The sequence below is a fragment of the Salvelinus namaycush genome, chromosome 34 (genome assembly GCF_016432855.1).
Source record: "Salvelinus namaycush isolate Seneca chromosome 34, SaNama_1.0, whole genome shotgun sequence".
NCBI classification, from domain to species: domain Eukaryota; kingdom Metazoa; phylum Chordata; class Actinopteri; order Salmoniformes; family Salmonidae; genus Salvelinus; species Salvelinus namaycush.
The window spans coordinates 23,576,244-23,598,211 of NC_052340.1; the positions used below are offsets into that span (position 1 = coordinate 23,576,244).

General features: G+C 41.9%; 1 protein-coding gene across 3 annotated transcripts in view; it reads right to left on the bottom strand.

The window, feature by feature from the left end:
* Positions 1 to 1,364: 1,364 nt before the first annotated feature.
* LOC120028829 (endothelial cell-selective adhesion molecule-like) overlaps positions 1,365 to 21,968 on the bottom strand; it is a 76,492-nt gene continuing 55,888 nt past the window's right edge. The window contains exons 1-7 of one of the 3 annotated variants that reach the window (XM_038974076.1): positions 16,923 to 17,279; positions 14,936 to 15,081; positions 10,214 to 10,415; positions 9,693 to 9,848; positions 3,125 to 3,247; positions 2,898 to 3,027; positions 1,365 to 2,717 (exon numbers count right to left, since the gene is read on the bottom strand). In XM_038974076.1, the coding sequence (XP_038830004.1) occupies positions 1,814 to 2,717; positions 2,898 to 3,027; positions 3,125 to 3,247; positions 9,693 to 9,848; positions 10,214 to 10,415; positions 14,936 to 15,081; positions 16,923 to 16,968 (1,707 nt within the window). In that variant the 5' untranslated portion in view covers positions 16,969 to 17,279 and the 3' untranslated portion in view covers positions 1,365 to 1,813. Of the gene's footprint in view, positions 2,718 to 2,897; positions 3,028 to 3,124; positions 3,248 to 9,692; positions 9,849 to 10,213; positions 10,416 to 14,935; positions 15,082 to 16,385; positions 16,845 to 16,922; positions 17,280 to 21,968 lie in introns of those variants that run through there. The other 2 variants (XM_038974077.1, XM_038974075.1) reach the window with 2 other exon arrangements.

The window sequence follows — 21,968 nt, forward strand, 5'->3', positions numbered from 1 at the left end:
AGTGACACAAATATTAATTTTCACAAATTCTGCTGCCTGAGTTTGTATGATGCCAATTTGCATATACTCCAGAATGTTATGAAAAGTGATCAGATGAATTGCAATTAATAGCAAAGTCCCTCTTTGCCATGCAAATGAACTGAATCCCCCCAAAACATTTCCACTGCATTTCAGCCCTGCCACAAAAGGACCACCTGACATGTCAGTGATTCTCTCGTTAACGCAGGTGTGAGTGTTGACGAGGACAAGGCTGAAGATCACTCTGTCATGCGGATTGAGTTCGAATAACAGACTGGAGGGTGGTGCTTGGAATCATTGTTCTTCCTCTGTCAATCATGGTTACCTGCAAGGAAGCACAAAAAGGGCTTCACAGGCAATTATCAGATCATCAAGAACTTCAAGGAGAGCGGTTCAATTGTTGTGAAGAAGGCTTCAGGGCGCCCAAGAAAGTCCAGCAAGCGCCAGGACCGTCTCTTACAGTTGATTCAGCTGCGGGATCGGGGCACCACCAGTACAGAGCTTGCTCAGGAATGGCAGCAGGCAGGTGTGAGTGCATCTGCACGCACAGTGAGGTGAAGACTTTTGGAGGATAGCCTGGTGTCAAGAAGGGCAGCAAAGAAGCCACTTCTCTCCAGGAAAAACATCAGGGACAGACTGATATTCTGCAAAAGGTACAGGGATTGGACTGCTGAGGACTGGGGTAAAGTCATTTTCTCTAATGAATCCCCTTTCCGATTGTTTGGGGCATCTGGAAAAAAAGCGTGTCCGGAGAAGACCAGGTGAGCGCTACCGTCAGTCCTGTGTCATGCCAACAGTAAAGCATCCTGAGACCCTTCATGTGTGGGGTTGCTTCTCAGCCAAGGGAGTGGGCTCACTCACAATTTTGCCTAAGAACACAGCCATGAATAAAGAATAGTACCAACACATCCTCCGAGAGCAACTTCTCCCAACCATCCAAGAACAGTTTGGTGACGAACAATGCCTTTTCCAGCATGATGGAGCACCTTGCCATAAGGCAAATGTGATAACTAAGTTGCTCGGGGAACAAAACATAGATATTTTGGGTCCATGGCCAGGAAACTCCTTAGCCCTTAATCCCATTGAGAACTTGTGGTCAATCCTCAAGAGGCGGGTGGACAAACAAAAACCCACAAATTATAACAAACTCCAAGCATTGATTATTGCAGAATAGGCTGCCATCAGTCAGGATGTGGCCCAGAAGTTAATTGACACCATGCCAGGGCGGATTGCAGAGGTCCTGAAAAAGAATGGTCAACACTGCACATATTGACTCTTTGCATCAACTTCCTGTAATTGTCAATAAAAGCCTTTGACACTTATGAAATGCTTGTAATTATACTGCAGTATTCCATAGTAACATCTGACAAAAATATCTAAAGACACTGACGCAGCAAACTTTGTGGAAATTAATATTTGTGTCAGTCGTGGCCAAAGGTTTTGAGAATAAGTCAAAACTGTCAAATATATGGATTCACAAACAACTTGTTCACAAATATTTTTTTTGAGAATAGGCCTTGTTTTAACCTTAAAGAATCTGATCATGGCATTTGAAAACAACAAAAATAATAAAACAAGTCTTAACTTGTGCAGACTTGAATAGTGTAGATTCCACAAGTGTCATATTTTCTCATTTGTCTTCTTTAGCATGAGTTCTTCATTCTACTTTGAACAACTGCAATAAAAAAAGTGATTTTAATTTGTAGCAAATCCTTCTCTCTATAGCCTTTGAGGAAGTCTTTATCCATTTGCTTCAGTTTGTGTTCAAAAGTAAAACGTGAGACACTCCAGTGGGCTATACCAGTGATCCAGCCTGGCTCTGAGCGGGCACCATGACGGGCACAGCACCTATATGGGCCAGGGTGGTGGAGCTGATTGGCGAGGTGAGAGGGCGTGGCACCTGGGGCTGGGCCCTCTCAGTCTTGTCGGGGTCTGTGACCATATGGCCGGGTAGGGCACCGTTGGAACTGGAGGTTCTGCTGTGTCCATAGTGAGGTATGCTACTGATGCTGGGAGGTCGGCTGTGGTTAGAACTGGGGGGTCGACTGTGCTTGGAACTGGGAGGTCGACTGTGCCTGTGTGGAGCGCTACCGCCAATGTGGTTCGAGCTTGGTGGTCTGCTGTGCCCATGTGGAGAGGGGGCACCGATATTGTTAGAACTTGGGGGTTGACTGTTCCCATATGGGGAGGGGGTACCAATGTTGTTAGAAATAGTGGGTCTGCTGTGCCCATGTGGAGAGGTGACACCAACATGGTTAGGACTGGGGGGTTGACTGAACCCATGGGGAGGGGTGTCAACAATGATACTAGTGCTGAGGGGCCGGGTAAGGCCAGGGGGTAGAGTCCCACTGATGTGGTTCGAACTGGGGGGTCGACTGTGCCTGTGTGGAGAGGTGGCATCAATGTTGTTTGCAACACAGAGGGGTCTGGTGTGCCTGGGTGGAGGTGTGCCACTGATGTACCCTGGGAGGCCCTGCAGGGGGTTGGGCTCTCCAGGCCGAAGGCGGTAGGCGTTGAGCACAGAGCCTGTGTCAGAGGCCGGAGCAGTGGGGTAGGGGTAGCGGAAGTTGTTGGGCTGCTGGGGGTCTCGTAGATGCGGGCTCGTGGCTATGGAGGACAGCGTGCCATTTTTGGAGAGAATGTCTGAGCCTGTGCCGCTCTTTGCCCAGGAAACACGCTTGGGTGCCTGGGCATCCTCCCTGTAATGGATAGACAGCCAATGAGAAAACACAAACCAAGATCATATCACATGCTACACACATCCTCCAATCACCAACCTGCAGAAACTGAATTAGAACACTGTCCATGGTGGAGTACTAGTAGTTGTACATCCTGTGATGTTTAACAACTGTACCTGTTTTCCAATGACAAAATCTCACTTGATATCATTGGCTAGCTCCTCCTCTTCGTGGTCTCTCCTCCTCAGTATGAAGATGAGGAAGAGTATGATGGCTACCAGTGCCACGATGGACCCCAGAGTAGCAGCAACAATGGCTCCAGCATTAGAGGCTGTGGAAGAGGACACCACAGAGAGGATTAGAACAGGAAACAAGAGCAGTCTGTATATACTAGTATGAGATTATGTGTGTTTACTTCCTATACATACAGGTGAAGACCTCCAGGTTGATAGAGCAAGTGTCAGAGCCGGCAGTGTTGCTAGCTCGGCACACATATTTCCCTGACATGCTCTTAGTGAGGTTACTCAGCCTGAGGGTGCCTTGCCTCTCATCTGAAAGAGAAAGACAGTGTTACACACTCTTGGCTCTACATCAAGAACATATTCATGTACTGTACAGTGCACAGAACGTTATACACAATCTCCATCTACAGTAATGTTGACAGTTACACTAGGTAACACAAGGGTAGCTACAGTATGTATACAAACATAATTAGACTACACACTCTACTAAGTACAATATTCTCTTGGTTCTGAAGCTATAAGTATTGAGGGGTATCCTGGTCCTAGGGAGTCAAATCCGACTGGGCACAGATGTCAATTCAATGTCTATTCCACGTGGAAACAATGTTGATTCAACCAGTGTGTGCCCAGTGGGATGGGCTGTTGGTTTTCTTTATACAAGTACAGATCCTCTTTGATGATATCACTCCTTTCTGTCCCGGGCATAAATAATGAGGTTGTATGGAGAGACCTCACTAGCAAATGGTTAAACACCAGACAAGGAGTCTCAACAATGATGAATCAGAACCTGTGGCTTTTCACAGCTGGACTTCATCAGTTGACATAATCCTAGTTGCTGTGGTCCACTTGTCATAGCTGGCGTGGGGATGCTCTATTGTAAGTATGTAGCACTGGGGGCACTAGAGAATAATAAACATGTGGGGCAGCTCTTATCAAGCAAATCCCCTCAAAATCCGATTGGAAACGTCACAAGAGAATATTTTCATCAGATGTGTTTTCAAATTAAATAGCATTTTATTTGTCACATGCGTCATAAACAACAGGTGTAGACTAACAGTGAAATGCTTACTTACGGGCCCTTTCCAACAATGCAGAGAGAAAAATTGATTAATAATATAAAGATAACAAGGAATAAATACACAATGAGTAACGCTAACTTTATACACAGGGTACCAGTACTGAGTCAATGTGCAGGGGTATGAGGTAATTGAGATAGATATGTACATATGGGTAGGGGTAAAGTGACTAGGCAACAGGATAGATAATAAGCAGTAGCAGCAGAATATGTGATGAGTCAAAATAGGCTAACTATTTAGCAGTCTTATGGCTTGGAGGTAGAAGCTGTTCAAGGTCCTGTTGGTTCCAGACTTGGTACATCGGTACCGCTTGCTGTGCAGTGGCAGATAGAACCGTCTATGACTTGGGTGGCTGGGGCCTCTACCCATATATACCAATATAAAGGATCAAGGGGGAAAACAAATAGATATATCTTCATCATATATTCTGAGGCATATCATAAATGGAGATTCAAAACAACCCAGTGACTCAACCAGCTCAACTCAAGCAGAGAAGCTAAAGTTCACAATATGAAGTCAGTACCTTTACTAATAACCAGACTAGAAAATCCTATAAATAAACTATGGCGAATGATGTCCTCTGTCCTAAATTTTCATTGTGACAAACAGCTGTTTGTTCCTGTCCCAAAGTCTAGGAATGAACTGCTGGCTGGGATTCTTGTTTGATAACCTCAGCATGCACCATCTGCTGTTCTCTCTGGGAGGGTGGGGGCAAATCATTAGGCACGCAAAGCACACAAACTCTGCAAAGCAACGGTGCTACTGCTAACTCATACTTTAAATTTCAGAATAAACAAAACCTCTTGGAGAAGATATCATTTGCGGATGGACGTGCCTATAGGTGTGTATAATAGGCACCTGACATTAGTAACCCAGAGGAGCCAGACAGAATTGCTACAGATTAACGACAGATCCGCCCATTCTTAAATTTAGCAGATTTTCTAAATTGCACTGCAATCAAGATCCAAAGACATCACCAATCTCTATATACCAAGAAAGTATTGTACTGATCAAAATACACTGAAATCAAACCATGAAATAACTAACTACAGTAGCAAGTGACTATCACAAACATTTCTACTGGAAAGATCTAAGAACGCAAGAACACACAAACAAACTCACAGTATTTGTGCACCTTCATGTTTCATACATATTCAGAATGTTAAGACACAATCTTAGTCTACGTACAAGACAAAAACAAAACACTTATTCTGGATTAAATTAAAGCTCAATGACCTCAGCAAACGCAGCAGAGTGGACCTTGCAATCATAGTATTGAATGTGTCATTTGATGCAATGGACCAATGACAGCCATTGTGCGAAAGTCCAGGCTTTCTCTATGGCCTTGATATGTAGCCTTTACATTCACTACTTGACTTCATTGTTACCTTTACAGTCATTTACCATTTATTTTATATTAGCATATTGATTACTGTGGACTTTCGTACTTTTATATTATGTTATTTGAGCATGTTATGAAGAGGTTAACCTACAGTATAGTGGTTGCTATGTTATGAAGTAGTTTCATCTTCAGGCCAGATGTCTAAGGGCCAAGGGCTCGTATCAGTTGATCCATACTAAAGGAAACATTTTATATCACGCAAGTCTAACCAGCCTTGTCAAAGACATGTAATCTCAGATCGACTGAGTTTATAAAGGGCAATGCAGATGTGCAGATGTATTCAAGGCAAAGTCATTGGTGAGGATTAATAAAGACATACCTTTGGATGAATAACATATACAATTCTTCTAAAGGTTCAACTTTATATCTGTGTCTGTCCAGTGGTGGGTCAGGGGAGTTTACCTGGGGACGGGGGGGTTGGGGTGACACCAGCAAGATTATAGAGAGCAATAGCATCTTTTTGTAGGCACAAACTCCGCCATGGCTCATTGGCCAATGCCTATGGAGGGATGAATGGGTTTTTTGGTGGGTTTTTGGATAAACGTCAAAAAATAATGTCTGTGGTAAACACAGGCTCAGCATATTTTATAGAGTTTGTTCTATGAGATAAACATTGTCAGCTGTCAGCTAATGCCACTATTGTGAATGTTGAAGCACTTATTTAATCAAAACAAGCACTTAATGCACATAAAGGCTTCATAATTAATAAAGGCCATGTTAACTGACTGATATATCATAGAACAAAAAGGTATAAGATCTCCTAAGCCTGTGTTAACCTCAGACCTTATTTTTGGCATTTATCCCAAAACCCCATTCCTTCCTCATTAATTCCCCTATAGGAATGGCTGAACAAACCAGAGGTAACTAATTTCCGTTTTTTAGGACTACAAGCCGGCGAGATCTAACATTATATAGGCTGTGGGGCTCTACAGGCTTCTGAGTCCTAGGGGGGTTGTGATGGGTTGAGGATGTATGTGTGAAACCCTTACCCATGAACCCTAGAACAAGCAAGGGCGAGGGGCAGGCTCTCCATTCTGTGGTCATGCAGGATAGAAAAGTGGCAGAGATAGTGACTGAGAGAAGAAGGGCTGGTGCAGAGAGTGATTAGGGAAGAGAGACATCAACCCCTAGCCCTTAGAAGGGAGTTGTAAGGTGTTGATAGCTGCAAAAGTTTGCAAGAAAAGAGTGATGAGACAGAGGCAGGAGAGAAGTAGAGACCAGGAACAATAGAAACACAGCATCTTAGAATGAAGCGAGAGAGACATGCTGATTATTTGAGGGAAGCTCGCTGTATTGACAAACTAAAATAGCTCATGGGGTGTGTCAGAAAATATGGTTGCCATTTTCACGGCAGGATGAAATACCTGGAGGTGTCGTAAAAGGTCTGGCTTTTGATGAATGAAGAAGTTGTAGGTGTGGCAAGGGCTTGACAATCAATAGCTAATATTTGGTGGCTTCAAGTCACGCACGGTCTTTGACGTTGTGTGTTGTCATGCACTCCAATTCAGTGGGAGGGCATGAATGTTCGTCTTAGTCTATTGTGATTTGTGGAGTATAGTTATTTTTTTCACAAAACCAACAGTGACCTAATAGGCCATAATAGCAATAACAAAAATGTATGTAGTTTTTTGCTAAATATGTAAAAAATGTATGTAGTCTACATTGTAAGTAGGTAATTGGCTTCAATATGGAATTATCTTACACAGCACTTTCATAAGTAGAAAATACCTTACATAGGCTACATTAGGCTAAATTGTGTTGCATCATGTGCGAACCATGTATGGACATGTCAAATGTTAAATAAGCAAGATTACATTTTCAGTTAGGTTGGTATAGCATTACGAAAGATAATCATTTACATAAGCTTGGTTTTTAATATAATAAAATAAAAACAAAGACTCATTTTATAATAACAACTTCAATGTTTCTACAGTAGGTAGGATCAGGTCACATGGTGTTGTAAATCACATCTCTTGTTCCATACGGGCAATTTAGGCTAAGCAATGTGCCACCACTGACAAAGTTACTACCATAAACAACTGAAACTTGCCAAATTTTTCAGTAGCAGAAAATAATTTGCCTACTGCTACTGCTGGACCAAAACAATCAAAATGATCACTTGAGTTTGATAATACCAAGCCCTTACGCTCAGTCGACAGTTGTGTCCTTTAGAATGCCAGTAGAACACAGGGGTGGAGGCTCAATGTCACAGAGAGCATGTGCCAGGTCAAAGAGAAAAACAGAGGATCAGAGTGTTCTAGAGATTTTGCAGGTTTGTCGGTGTGTGTTTGGTGGTGCATTCAAACCCACAGTCCTGGACATTGAGTCAATAAGGCAGTGAAACAGATAAAGTGTATTATTTGTTGGGTAATCTATAGAAGAAGCAAGGGGATCAGAGATCAGAGGAGGAGCTATTCCAATACTTGGTCAATCAGTGTAAGCCTCATTGTTGCTCAGAAACAGCTGGTGCTTTCACAATAATTGTTTCCACTGTATCTTCACAAAATAATACAATATAAAAGGCATATGTGCAGTAAAGTAAGAAAAATAAACCTTGATTTAATATTTTTCTCTCGCTCTCGGCAAGTCTGACATGAGCATGCAGTGTGTACGTCGTGAACGTTTCCCATTCTTTAAAGAGGATTAAGTGATGCATGTTGTGGCATTTCAAAGAAAAAACTCAGTCACCAGAGTGAAAAAAAGAGAGAGAAATTAGGATCTGCAATCCCATCGCCAATTAAATTATTTTTTAAATCTTAACACTTTGTTCTAGCTAGCTATTTGTGTAGGTAGCTATCAAGTAAACACAATGATATAGTAACTTGTTGACTTAACTCTAGAATGCCTACTTCAAGTGTTTTAGTACTAGTCTGTAATCTCAGGCCTTAACCTATGACTTTTTTTTTTAAGTAAATAATTATTGAATGATATCTAAATAAGAATTATCGGAGGATGTGCTCTACCTTTACCTGCCTTGTGTTTGTGTAAATGACATTCCATATGTCCTATTTATATATGAAAACTGTACATATTCATTGAGAACTTTATAAATCACTGGATTTAAATGACATTTGTCCTCAACATTTAGCCCGACTCAGAGTTAACAAGCGAACCCCTGGCAATACATTCCAGAGGAGAAGGTTAGGAGAGATAACACCATATGGGAGAATGCACCCTGAATGGGTTTTCTTAACAGATCTACCAGTAAAAACATGGGAGATACTATGGCTGTGTTTACACAGTCAGCCCAATTATATTTCTATTGGCAAAGGAGCGGATCTGATTGGTCAAAAGACCAATTAGTGGGAAAAAATGATCATAATTATAGGCTCTCTGAACTATATATTTGTTATTCATTTGGAATCATCTCCATCTTATGTCAATGGCTATTTAAAAGCTAGGTATTACTTAGAGTCTATCAATGTATCTATTTTAGCTCTCATTTTGACAATCTTAGTGACAGGCAGGGCTCCTTACTACAATAACCCATATAAAGCTGCTGTGAAGAGGACAATGACAGCTTGCATTGACTAAAATGATATTGCACCAATTCACAGTAGTGGCAGGTGTTTTCAGTGCTGGTTAGTAGTGGTTACTCTGCATCACATGGTTGAGTGCTATACATCGGCGATGGATGGAGGTGAGCTATCCTTTGTAATCCTTATATCATACAGTACAGTACATACACTGAGTGTACAAAACATTAGGAACTCTTTCCATGACATATACTGACCAGGTGAAAGCTATGATTCCTTATTGTTGTCACCTGAGACAATTGAGACGATTGAAACATGAATTGTGTATGTATACCATTCAGAGGCTGAATGGGTAAGACAAAAGATTGAAGTGCCTTTGAACAAGTTATGGTAGTAGGTGCCAGACGCACCGGTTTGAGTGTGTCAAGAACTGCAACGCTGCTGGATTTTTCATGCTCAACCGTTTCCTGTGTCTATCATAAATGGTCCACCACCCAAAGGACATCCAGCCAACTTGACACAACTGTGGGAAGCATTGGAGTCAACATGGGCCAGCATCCCTGTGGAACGCTTTAGACACCTTGTAGAGTCCATGCTCCGACGAATTGAGGCTGTTCTGGTGGCAAATAGGGGTGCAACTCAATATTAGGAAGGTGTTTAATGTTTTTTACTCTGTGTATATTCAATAAGGATTCAATCCATTCTGATGGGGACTACTCATATTATGATTAAACTTAACTGAGTAAGAGAGGTAATGTGATTGGCTAACATTATTGGTACAGATATAAAGGAGTACTCACTCTGCATGGGGGAAAAGAAGACCTCTGACATGGGGGCATTCTTGGTCCACTTGTACTGAGGGATGGGTTTGCCCGAGCTGGACTTACAGCTCAGTGTCACGTTGCCGTTCAGCACAGATGACCCAGTCATCAAGCACACTGGAGGCGAGGGAGGGACTGAGTGAGAGAGAACAGATAGTTAGAAACAACAGAAGAGCTATGAGAGAAACAAATTAAAGGATTTGGTCTACTACAATTGACCCCCAATTGACCTCCTGAAGTATTGTATTAATCCATTTCAATTGAACAGGGTACTGTATTTCCAAGAATACTGGCCACACTGCACAAGGTAATGGAAATGTGCCAACACACACTCTCCATCTGTTGAAGCTGAAGGAAAATATTATAGAGACAACCCAGTGCATATTTACAAACTGCAGTACAGTTTACACTTTTGTGATTCCATCTCTGAGTGTTGTCCCAAAAAACAGTCGAGTATTTTTGGAAAGTGCCAGAAACAAGGCGTCCGGTCCGAATGGTACCTTTGACATTAAGGCGCATTTCTCCAGAGAGTCCGGCGGCTCCAGGGATGATGACATTGCAGAAGTATCGTCCCGAGTCTGACTCCTGGGTGTTGTTGATGTAGATGGAGAGATTGGCCGAGGGCATGGACAGGCTGAACCCAACACGCTTCCTGAACTCAGGACTACCTATCCCTGGCTCACCGTTACTGTAGGAGATGACCTGCACATACAGACAGACAAGGGAAATACTTCACAATAGGGAACGCTACGGTAGATTGTGTTCCTTTTCGCAGTTCAGGAACCAAATGTACTGTCAGCAATGATAGGATTTTACCCGGATGAGCACTCCATTCCATAGAAGCCCTCTATTTGCGACAGCATACTGTATATAAACTCTACATATTGTTAGCCTTTTTCAAGCCAGCATTTGTGTTGCTTGTCGAGGAGAGAGACTAGCATTTTTGCAACACTGCACGAGCGGATTTGTTGTAATGAAAACCAATGCAAGTAACTACAGAAATACCAGTTCTCTAAATATACAATACTGATATATTGAGCTGAAATACGATTTTTTTGGTGCCATCTATAGCCACACAATTTTACCATATAACAAAAGTCAATGTCCTTCAGATAATCCTGATATGTATGTGCAGATGGGAGTTAGAATTTTTAGACTGTTAGAGATAAGCTCACAGGCCATGGCCAGTGAAACTACTGAGATTATCGTAATCACTGAAGAAGCCACGCACACACACATCCAGAGGTTTTCTAAACATACAGGAGATACATGCAACACAACCACACCGTTAGTGACATATGGTTACAAAGTTAGTAGAATCTTAATGAAAATTATTCACAGCTGTAATGGATGCCAAAGGAGCTTCCACCAAGTATTAATTTAGGGGGGTGGAGACTTATCCAATTATGATACTTCAGTTCTTTTTTTTCTTAATTTGGAAAATGTACTATAACTTTCTTTCACTTTGAAAATGTGGAGGTTGTCTGGATGTATAGGAAAGAAATCTAATTGAATCCCTTTTTAGATTTAATTTTAAGGAAGCAAAATGTGAAAAAAAGTTCAAGGGGGTGTAGAATTTCTATATGCCATTAAAATTAAGATTACTTTATTGTCCTCCAAAAGACAGACATACCGGTTTTTGAGAAGTGCAGGGGGCTGCCACACTGGGCACCTGTTGTTGTAGGGGGTTAAATGCTTTGCTCAGGGCACAATGGCAGGCAATGGCATCCAGGATTTGATACCAGCAACCCTCTAGTTGCCAGCTCACTTCCCACCAGCTTTTTCCAGTTGGACACGGGATTCGAACTGGCATCCCTCGGGTTGCTGGCTCGCCCCTCTAACCACTAGGCTACCTGCCGCATGGCTGAAATGCCTGTGAGATGTGGCCAGATCTGGGATTACTAGAAGGAGATTGGATTACTGAGAATGGGAGGTTGGTCCGGTACTTCGGAGAACAAAGTAAAACTGTCTGAAACCTGAGCAGAGCCGCTCCCAGCCCTGAAATAATCAAACGGCTTCTTCAACAGTTTATCAACAGCTTCTTCAACACAAGTCTGTTCCTTCAGACCGCACACCAACTAATCACCAACTAGGGAGACATAACACTTCAGGGAAAAGTTCATGAGAAAACATCCAGCAACAGTGGTTTCTGTGGAAACTAGAGGTCGACCGATTTTGATTTTTTAATGCCGATACCGATGTATATACAGTTGAAGGCGGTAGTTTACATACACCTTAGCCAAATACATTTAAACTCAGTTTTTCACAATTCCTGACATTTAATCCCAGTAAAAATTCCCTGTTTTAGGTTAGGTAGGATCACCACTTTATTTTAAGAATGTGAAATGTCAGAATAATAGTAGAGAAAATTATTTATTTAAGCTTTTATTTCTTTCATCACATTCCCAGTAGTATTTTGTAGCATTGCCTTTAAATTGTTTAACTTGGGTCAAACGTTTCAGATAGCCTTCCACCAGTTTCCCAAAATAAATTGGGTGAATTTTGGCCCATTCCTCCTGACAGAGCTGATGTAACCGAGTCAGGTTTGTAGGCCTCCTTGCTCGCACACGCTTTTTCAGTTCTGCCCACAGATTTTCTATAGGATTGAGGTCACGGCTTTGTGATGGCCACTCCAATACCTTGACTTTGTTGTCCTTAAGCCATTTTGCCACAACTTTGGAAGTGTGCTTGGGGTCATTGTCCATTTGCAAGACCCATCTGCGACCAAGCTTTAACTTCCTGAATGAAATCTTGAGATGTTGCTTCAATATATCCACATAATTTTCCTTCCTTGTGATGCCATCTATTTTGTGAAGTGCACCAGTCCCTCCTGCAGCAAAGCACCCCCACAACATGATGCTGCCACCCCCGTGCTTCACGGTTGGGATGGTGTTCTTTCGGCTTGCAAGCCTCCCCCTTTTTCCCCAAACATAACGATGGTCATTATGGTCAAACAGTTCTATTTTTGTTTCATCAGACCAGAGGACATTTCTCCAAAAGGTTAAATCTTTGTCACCATGTGCAGTTGCAAACCGTAGTCTGGCTTTCTTATGGAGGTTTTGGAGCAGTGGCTTCTTCCTTGCTGAGCGGCCTTTCAGGTTATGTCGATATAGGACTCGTTTTACTGTGGATATATATACTTTTGTACCTGTTTCCTCCAGCTTCTTCACAAGGTCCTTTGCTGCTGTTCAGGGATTGATTTGCACTTTTCGCACCAAAGTACGTTCATCTCTAGGAGACAGAACACGTCTCCTTCCTGAGGAGTATGACGGCTGCGTGGTCCCATGGTGTTTATACTTGCGTACTATTGTTTGTACAGATGAACATGGTACTTTCAGGCGTGTGGAAATTGCACCCAAGGATGAACCAGATTTGGAGGTCTACAATTTGTTTTCTGAGGTCTTGGCTGATTTCTTTTGATTTTCCCATGATGTCAAGCAAAGAGGCACTGAGTTTGAAGGTAGGCCTTGAAATACATCCACAGATACACATCCAATTGACTCAAATTATGTCAATTAGCCTATCAGAAGCTTCTAAAGCCATGACATTTTCTGGAATTTCCCAAGCTGTTTAAAGGCACAGTCAACTTAGTGTATGTAAACTTCTGACCCACTGGAATTGTGATACAGTGATATATATGTGAAATAATCTGTCTGTAAACAATTGTTGGAAAAAGTATGTGTCATGCACAAAGTAGATGTCCTAACCGACTTGCCAAAACTATAGTTTGCTAACAAGAAATTTGTGGAGTGGTTGAAAAAACGAGATTTAATGACTCCAACCTAAGTGTATGTAAACTTCCGACTTCAACTGTATGTATATATATATATATTTGTAACAATGACAATTACAACAATACTGAATGAACAATGAACACTTATTTTAACTTAATATAATACATAAATAAATTCTATTTTGTCTCAAATAAATAATGAAACATGTTCAATTTGGTTTAAATAATGCAAAACACAGTGTAGGAGAAGAAAGTAAAAGTGCAATATGTGCCGTGTAAAAAAGCTAACGTTTAAGTTCCTTGCTCAGAACATGAGAACATATGAAAGCTGGTGGTTCAATATTCCCAGTTAAGACGTTTTAGGTTGTAGTTATTATAGGAATTATGACGCGTCAACTATTTCTCTCTATACCATTTGTTTTTCATATACCTTTGACTATTGGATGTTCTTATAGGCACTTTAGTATTGCCATCCTAATCTCAAGAGTTGATAGGCTTGAAGTCATAAACAGTGCTTCAAGCATTGCTAAGAGCTGCTGGCAAATGCAGTAAAGTGCTGTTTGAATGAATGCTTACGAGCCTGCTGCTACCTACCACCGCTCAGTCAGACTGCTCTATCAAATCAGACTTAATTATAATATAATAAACACAGAAATACGAGCCTTTGGTCATTAATATGGTCAAATCCGGAAACTATCATTTCGAAAACAAAACTTTCTTCTTTCAGTGAAATTCGGAACCGTTCCGTATTTTATCGAACGGATGGCAACCCTAAGTCTAAATATTGCTGTTACATTGCACAACCTTCAATGTTATGTCATAATTATGTAAAATTCTGGCATATTAATTATGGTCTTCACACAGTTCGCAACGAGCCAGGCGGCCCAAACTGTTGCATATACTCTGACTCTGCTTGCACTGAACGCAAGAGAAGTGACACAATTTCCCTAGTTAATATTGCCTGCTAACATGAATTTCTTTTTAACTAAATATGCAGGTATATACTTCTGTGTATTGATTTTAAGAAAGGCATTGATGTTTATGGTTAGGTACATTTGTGCAACGATTCAGCTTTTTTCGCAAATGCGCTTTTATTAAATCACCACCCATTTGGCGAAGTTGAAGTAGGCTGTGATTTGATGATAAATTAACAGGCAACACATTGATTATATGCAACGCAGGACAAGCTAGTTAACCTAGTAATATCATCAACCATGTGTAGTTGTGAAGATTGATTGTTTTTTTATACGTTTAATGCTAGCTAGCAACTTACCTTGGCTTCTTGCAGCCACAAGGTCCTTTTGACGCTGCACTCGTGTAAAAGGTGATCAGCCTGCCACACAGTTTCCTCGTGGATTGCAATGTAATCGGCATCCAAAAAGGCAGATTACCGATTGTTATGAAAACTTGAAAATCGGCCATGCTGATTAATCGGTCGACCTCTAGTGGAAACCATGCATGTCTGAAGAAGAGGAGATGGCTTACATACCTGCTTGGAGTCGTTGGCCATGAAGTTCCAGATGACACTGTTCCTGCCGATATCAGATGTGGGGCTGTACCAGGCCTGCAGGACCACCATCTGACCCTTCACCACCTCCATCTCTCTCCTGGGCATCTCCACCCGCTGGGAGTCACCTTGACACAGCAAACACACAGAGACACAGTCACCAAAACTCACCTGACACAGCACCAACGCACAGCCGGTTCCAATACACTCCCTACCCCCTTCGTGCTAACCCTTCAGTGTTTGCAGATGTGAAGGCTCTGGATAGGTATAAGCGATTTAGTTGTGAAGCTTCCACAATATTGCTTCCACAGATCTGCCAACATTGAAGGGTTATAGGAAGGGGTAGGGAGCGAATTGCAGTCAACAAAACTCTTCCAATCTAATCAGTTCAGTTTTATATACGATGTCAATTGTATGATGTCAAAAAGTATGATGTCAATTGCCACTAGGGCTGTGACGGTCATGGAATTTTGGATGATGGTTATTGGTCAGCCAAATAACTGTGGTCACCGTACTAACAGTTTGAAAAAATTTAAATATAAGACGCACATTTTGTTCTTTCCTATGCTCCTTACTGCAGGTGCTACTGCTGCAAGGAGGGGGGCGTTGCTTCGACAACTGATGACTTGTTTGCTACAACATCTTGCTTGTTTTCAGCAAGGTGCAACAAACGTTTCATCACGTTGTAGAGTCCATGTTACAACAGAGACAGACTCAACCACACGAATGCCTGGCCGTCCCATCTTCAGTCAGCTGTTCATTCCACAATAAAAATACATTTTATTTTCATGATGGTCTTCATCCATAACCGTTGGTTACACGGTTATACGGTAATTATGCCAGCCCTACTTGTCACAGCATGCTTCACATAATGGCCAAGCCTTGAAGCCCATTCAGGTCTTCCTTGACATCTCCTTGACATCTGCATAGCCCTCTCTTGCAATCTGTTTGTATTCACCCATCATAATTCAACAGCGATACTGGTAATCCCCCTAACACTACAAACACTGGCCAGATGTAAACCTGCAAAGCCCAGATGAGATCAATGGAAGGGGAAGATGGAGCACATTAGAAAAATGAGATCAAAAGCAGAATAATGACAGTGCCTTGATTAATATTGGATAAAGATCTGTCATCCCCCACAGCTGTTTGAGAGGGCTTTTAAGTAACCTGGGCAACATTCAGCTGGACTCGGCTCCACAAAGTTTCTGACAGACCAAAATGGAGATAACAGATCTCACAAATCAATAATTTACCCACATTTGGGATGTTGTACTTGGTTACCAGAGTTCTGTTTGTTCCTACTGTGTGTGGTCAGACAACCCTGAATTGTTTGCAGTAAACTTGAACTGTAACATAGTTATATTGATGATATAGCCAACAACCTCAAACAAAATTACACTTTTCAGAAAAAATACATTCATAAGCTTACCTTGAGCGTTTGAGCCATTTGGGATATCCATAAAAAACATAAGGTAAAATCAAACATTTGAGTTGATTGAACTTTCTAAAAGAGACATTCGCTAATGTCAAGCATTAGAAATGATTGGAATATCTGGATATGCATAAAATAATCTCAAGCATTTAGTTGATTTAACTGTCTGAGGACTTAAGTGCTTACTAGTTCACATTTAATGACCAGGTCTAACCCATATCTCCTCCTGCAAAATATCAAGACTATATGCCAAGAAATAACCCATATAACTACACTTAGGATAATCATAAAGACATAAGGCAGAGCAATAAAACCTAAAGTATCCTCCAGCAGCCTACAACCAAAGCATTGAAAAGAGGTTGAGGAAGAAGAGGCAGATTATAAAATTAAGGTGTAGAGGAGCATGAAAGTTGGAATGAGAGAGATCAGATGATGAGAATTGAATGAATGGATGAGAATGAAATGAGAGAGATAAGAGAAGGAGAAAAAGAGGAGAAATTGAACTAGAGTATGGTGGTGGGCAGGCTCACTCACATGGTGCTGGCCAGTCCCCTGAGCTGGTCAGCTGAAGATGGATCATCTGATCCCAGCAATCGTAGTCCTCGCCCTCCGCCAGCTTGGCGCTAGGTCCCACGCACACACACAGAATAACCCCTCTCCACACACACACAGACAACCCCCTCAGCGTGACGTGGCGAGGGTCTCAAATCCCTAGTCCGCAAAAACACTAGCCCTATAAGAGGAGGGTCTTAACCCCCAGTCCCAATAAACACAAACACACATTCAGCAAGACGGTCAAGTCCGTACACACACATACATCTAGCTAGGCCAGGGGCTGCTCAACAGCTGCAGTGTGACAGCACACCGGTTAATTTCTTTCTGGAATGAAACTATTCAGCTGGGTGAATTAGAGAGAGAACGAGAGCGAGAGTGATTGAGTGGGAGGGGGAGTGAGAGAGAGAGAGAGCAACTGGGCATCTGTCTGGCGTCAGGGCTGGCATGTTGTTCTTGGATTATAGTCGCAGTGACTCTATGCTTTCTTATTGCCTCTGGTATCACGTGACCCCATTGCTATGGTGTCCCTTGTTTAATTTCTGCCGTGAAGCTCCTATTGACTAATCCCTAAACAATCCCTGGCTCAATCCTTCAACCCTGACTCTGACTCTTGCTTCACGTGACCCAAGTACAGCAGCTCGGCTGGACACAGATGAGGTAGGCTAACACATGGTCACTTTGACAACTGTCTCTGCGCTGACTGTTGTTATGACTGGATTCTCATTCTCATATTTGTAGCTCAATCACTTCTCTTTGCCTGCATAGGTTTTCAAAACATATACTAACAGAAACAGATAGGCCTAAATAAAACTACTTGATTCATGTCCTGAACTTGAACTTGCATTGAACTTACAAGTTTATTCAAAATTGTTGTTCCACAGAAATTCCTAAGGCAAATGAGAACCAATGTGCCAATGGAAAATGCAACATCTACTCTTGTGCCAATGAAAGTCCAACTTGCCAAAACAGTAATCACAGCTGATGCTGTCAGACTGACTGAAGTGGATTTAATAGCATCCTCATTGTATTAGCCATTCTGTTATTCCACAACATAATAGACCCTGGATTGGTTTTTCTGATTTGGCTTGCACTTTGTCTCTAATCCTGCTAGGGATAGAAACAAATGTTTCTGCTTGAGATGGCAGATTTAAAGGTGAGGGGGTGGGCTATTTCATTAGTTGGAAGTCAATGGGGGCATCATCTTTACTGAGAAATGATGAGTGTGTTTGAAAAGAGCAGTGCTACACTCTTAGAAAAAAAGGGGCTATCTAGAACCTAAAAGGGTTCTTTGGCTGTCCCCATAGGAGAACTCTGAATAACCCTTTTTGGTTCCATGTAGAACCCTTTTATGTTATATATAGAACAATTTCCACAGAGGACTCTACATGGAACCCCAAACATTTCTAAGAGTATATAGATGAGGATGAGGAATATATAACTGTTCTTCCTATGGGAAAACGGATGTAGGATGTGATTGGATTAGGATGGATTGCGTCACTTTGAAAAAAGTAATTCAAAGTGATACTTTATGACCCTGAATTTTTATCATAGTCTACATACCTATGGGAAAAATTCTATACAACTATGTGCAGCTAAGTCTAAGCCCTCCAGACTTTTGGGGATAATAATAATACAGTGTATCCTAATGTGAAGGAGTATTGGACTGTGTTGTAGATTAGAATGATGATGAATGGGAATGGTTCTTTTAAATGATACACTGCACCTTAATGCACGATAATGCTCTATATTCCCGTGACTATTCTTACCGCTTTTTCTTGGGCTTGGTTTATCCTCCGAACTGTGCCATTCAATTGTTTATTAAATGAAGGAAAATCTTCCCTAATCCCTGGCTCTGTCTCCACTCTCCATCTGGGTTGTGTGTTGCTGCAGACAGATGAGACACACTAGGTGTGGATATGGGTATCATTAATCTACATCTATCAACAGATAAACCCTTGAAAAGCTGCCACTGTAGAACACAATGTAGGCGGGGCATCACTGTCAACTGGATTGTTTAATAACTACCATGTTTTTACACGAACAATGTGGGTGTTTAAAAAAGAAGATGCATCTTGCCTTTGAAATACAACTAGACTCATCTGTTCCCCAAAAATGTATGATAGACATTAGTATAGTGGGCCTTTTTGGAGAGTTCTAAAATCTATGGGAAAAAATATCTCAGCAAAAACTGTCATGGCCATGCCAAGCTGTTGGCCTGATCCATCAGGATGGTCGAATGAGGCTACCAAGCTGGTGTTCAAAATAGAGCACACTGAGAATATGTCAGTTACCATGAGCAGCCAAGAGGGGGCAGCAAATCTATGAGAATCACCAACTAAGCAAAAGACTAGAATCACATGGATGTAGTGGAGTCATTTAAAAATCAATGGCCAATGTTTGATAGCCTGATGACTCATACTGAATTTAATTCCAATGCTCCACCTATCGCTAGCCTGCAATGATAGAAGTCATTTTCTGCTGACGTCAAAGTGAGGGGAGTTGTACAAAACAAGTCATCAGCGATTGGATCGTCTCTAGAGTATCAAAGTATCTATTAGTATCTATTAGAGTATCTATTAGAGTATCTATTAGAGTATCTATTAGAGTATCAAAGCCAATGACTACTTCCGAAACTAAGCTCTACCTATGTGTGTTCATGTAACCGATGTGAAATGGCTAGCTAGTTAGCGGTGGTGCGCGCTAATAGCGTTTCAATCGGTGACGTCACTCGCTCTGAGACCTGAAGTAGTTGTTCCCCTTGCTCTGCAAGGGCCGCAGCTTTTGTTAAGCGATGGGTAACGATGCTTCGTGGGTGTCAGTTGTTGATGTGTGCAGAGGGTCCCTGGTTCGAGCCCAGGTAGGGGCGAGGAGAGGGACGGAAGCTAAACTATTACATTCAGGCTCTGGCACAACCCATAGGTTTCAGGGACCAATCAAAACGGTTTGAATGTGTTCGCATTCGAGAAGTTTTCGGAGAGGAGATCAAATCCAGACTCATCGTGGAGAAGAAATGTTAGTGGGCGTGGCATTTGGCCAGAGCGATGTGGATGGGTAGCCAGGCAAAATGTTTAGTGCCTCCATTTTTAGATGATCAATAACCCATAATAATCCATGATAGTAATTAAATGATATCAAAGCAAGTATGTTAAAATATAGGCTTAACACCTGAAATCCACAATGAAAAACAACAAATGGATATTCCCTATGTTTTAAACACCACCATAGGCTCCTTGAAAAATACAAATGGCTTATAAGACAATCAAATGATTCCAGTCCCCAGCTGAAACACACAACCATGCCCACCCTCCAGCCTTCAAGCCTCAGGCAGAAGATAAACCAACTCTCATTAAACAGAACCACTTATCTTTCACTATAATCTCTCGTTTCACCGTAGTCTTTATCTCCTGAGGGTCCTGTGTTCAAGCTACAGCACAGCCCCCACTATCTCTCCTGTGCTGACTGAGACAGCCTTCAAATGAACCACTAATCTGAAGCTGCTGGTGAAAGTTGCAGTAGCACGCTCCGGAGGGGCTGAAGGTCTTCACAGGAAAGAGGGAAGGATTCACAGGGCAATGACTAGGAAAGACTGTCTGACAGCACAGTGAGTGGCAGGGGGGCTACAGTTCACAAATGGGCCGTGACCGATGTAACATCTCAGACTGAGTGGCATTCAATGATGGGAAAATATGAGGCTTCATTACAAAACGTGTCCTGATACAGTACCCAGTCCACAAAGCTAAGCCTGTATGTAAAAAGAGGATTAAGGTAAAGTGAGGATATGGAGGGTATATGAGGAGTGAGTTGGGTTCTGGATGGTGCGGAGACAGTTTGTGATGTAGGACAATGAGATAGCCCTCTTTTGTGGAATACTTTGTGCATATACTGTTTGTGGCTGACCCCTGGGGCTTCAAACAGATGGTGCTTAAATAATAAATATTTGGAGGCTCCTTTAAATTGGATTACATTAGCGTAATCTCTGAAGCTATTTTAAACCATTTTGAGTATGCCATCGCAACACAGGAGCTTTAATTCCTCAAGTTTTGACTGTGTTCAAATTGATTCTGTATGCAAACATGGGCTCTAACTCCCACACCCCCGGTCTCTCCACCACATACAGTACTGGTATGGTCTCTCTCTCCCTCTCACCTAGTCTCTCTCTCTCACTCTCTCATCACATAATAAATTGATCAATGGAAAAAAAAACTTAAGGAAGAGCACTTCAGAGAGAAACACATTTGACCAGCTAAGCTGATTTTAGATCCCTATTTTTCAGGTCTTTAACCGTGTACATTGGCGAGGTTGGATACAGGCATTGAGGTTGTACGAGAGGAAAAGGTAATGGAATACAGCATTACAGGGACATCACCAGGACCTGGGTTTTGGGTCAGCCCTGAATCTTTTGAGCTGCTGCGATGGTGTGACAAATATTCAATGGTTTTTGTTTTCTTTCTACAAATCTGGCTCTAACTTTTGAACGGTAGAAGCTAACAGATCTTCTCTATAGACACAGAACTGGTGCATTTCAGTCACTTAGCAGGTGTGAAAAACATAGAAAGCGACTTTTTTTGGAGTGGGTTTCATATCAATTTGTTCATGAGAATGGGGAGAATAAGATAAGACTATTAAACCTTTGCCACCCCAAAGTGGACACATTATTCCGCTGGCCCATGTGGGGAGATGCATGATTGATGTCGAAATAGTCCTCTATGTCTTCAGAGACTCTATGAAACCACATTGGGCTATTCTATATAGAGGGCCATCAATCAGAGCAGTCCTTTTAAACACTAAACTGGACTGAAAAACGAACACTCTAAATCTCCTCACTGCCTGTGGCACTAGGACAAAGTCCCCCTCCCTATATCACCCCCCCCCCCACCACCACACACACACACACACAGAGACAGATGGATTGGACTTGAATAATGCATTTTGGCTAATCCAAATAAGAGAGTGTTAGGCCCAGTCAACGTGAAGGAAAGGAGCTTCCCCTCGATCACTAATGACCATTACCTCATGACCGTTATA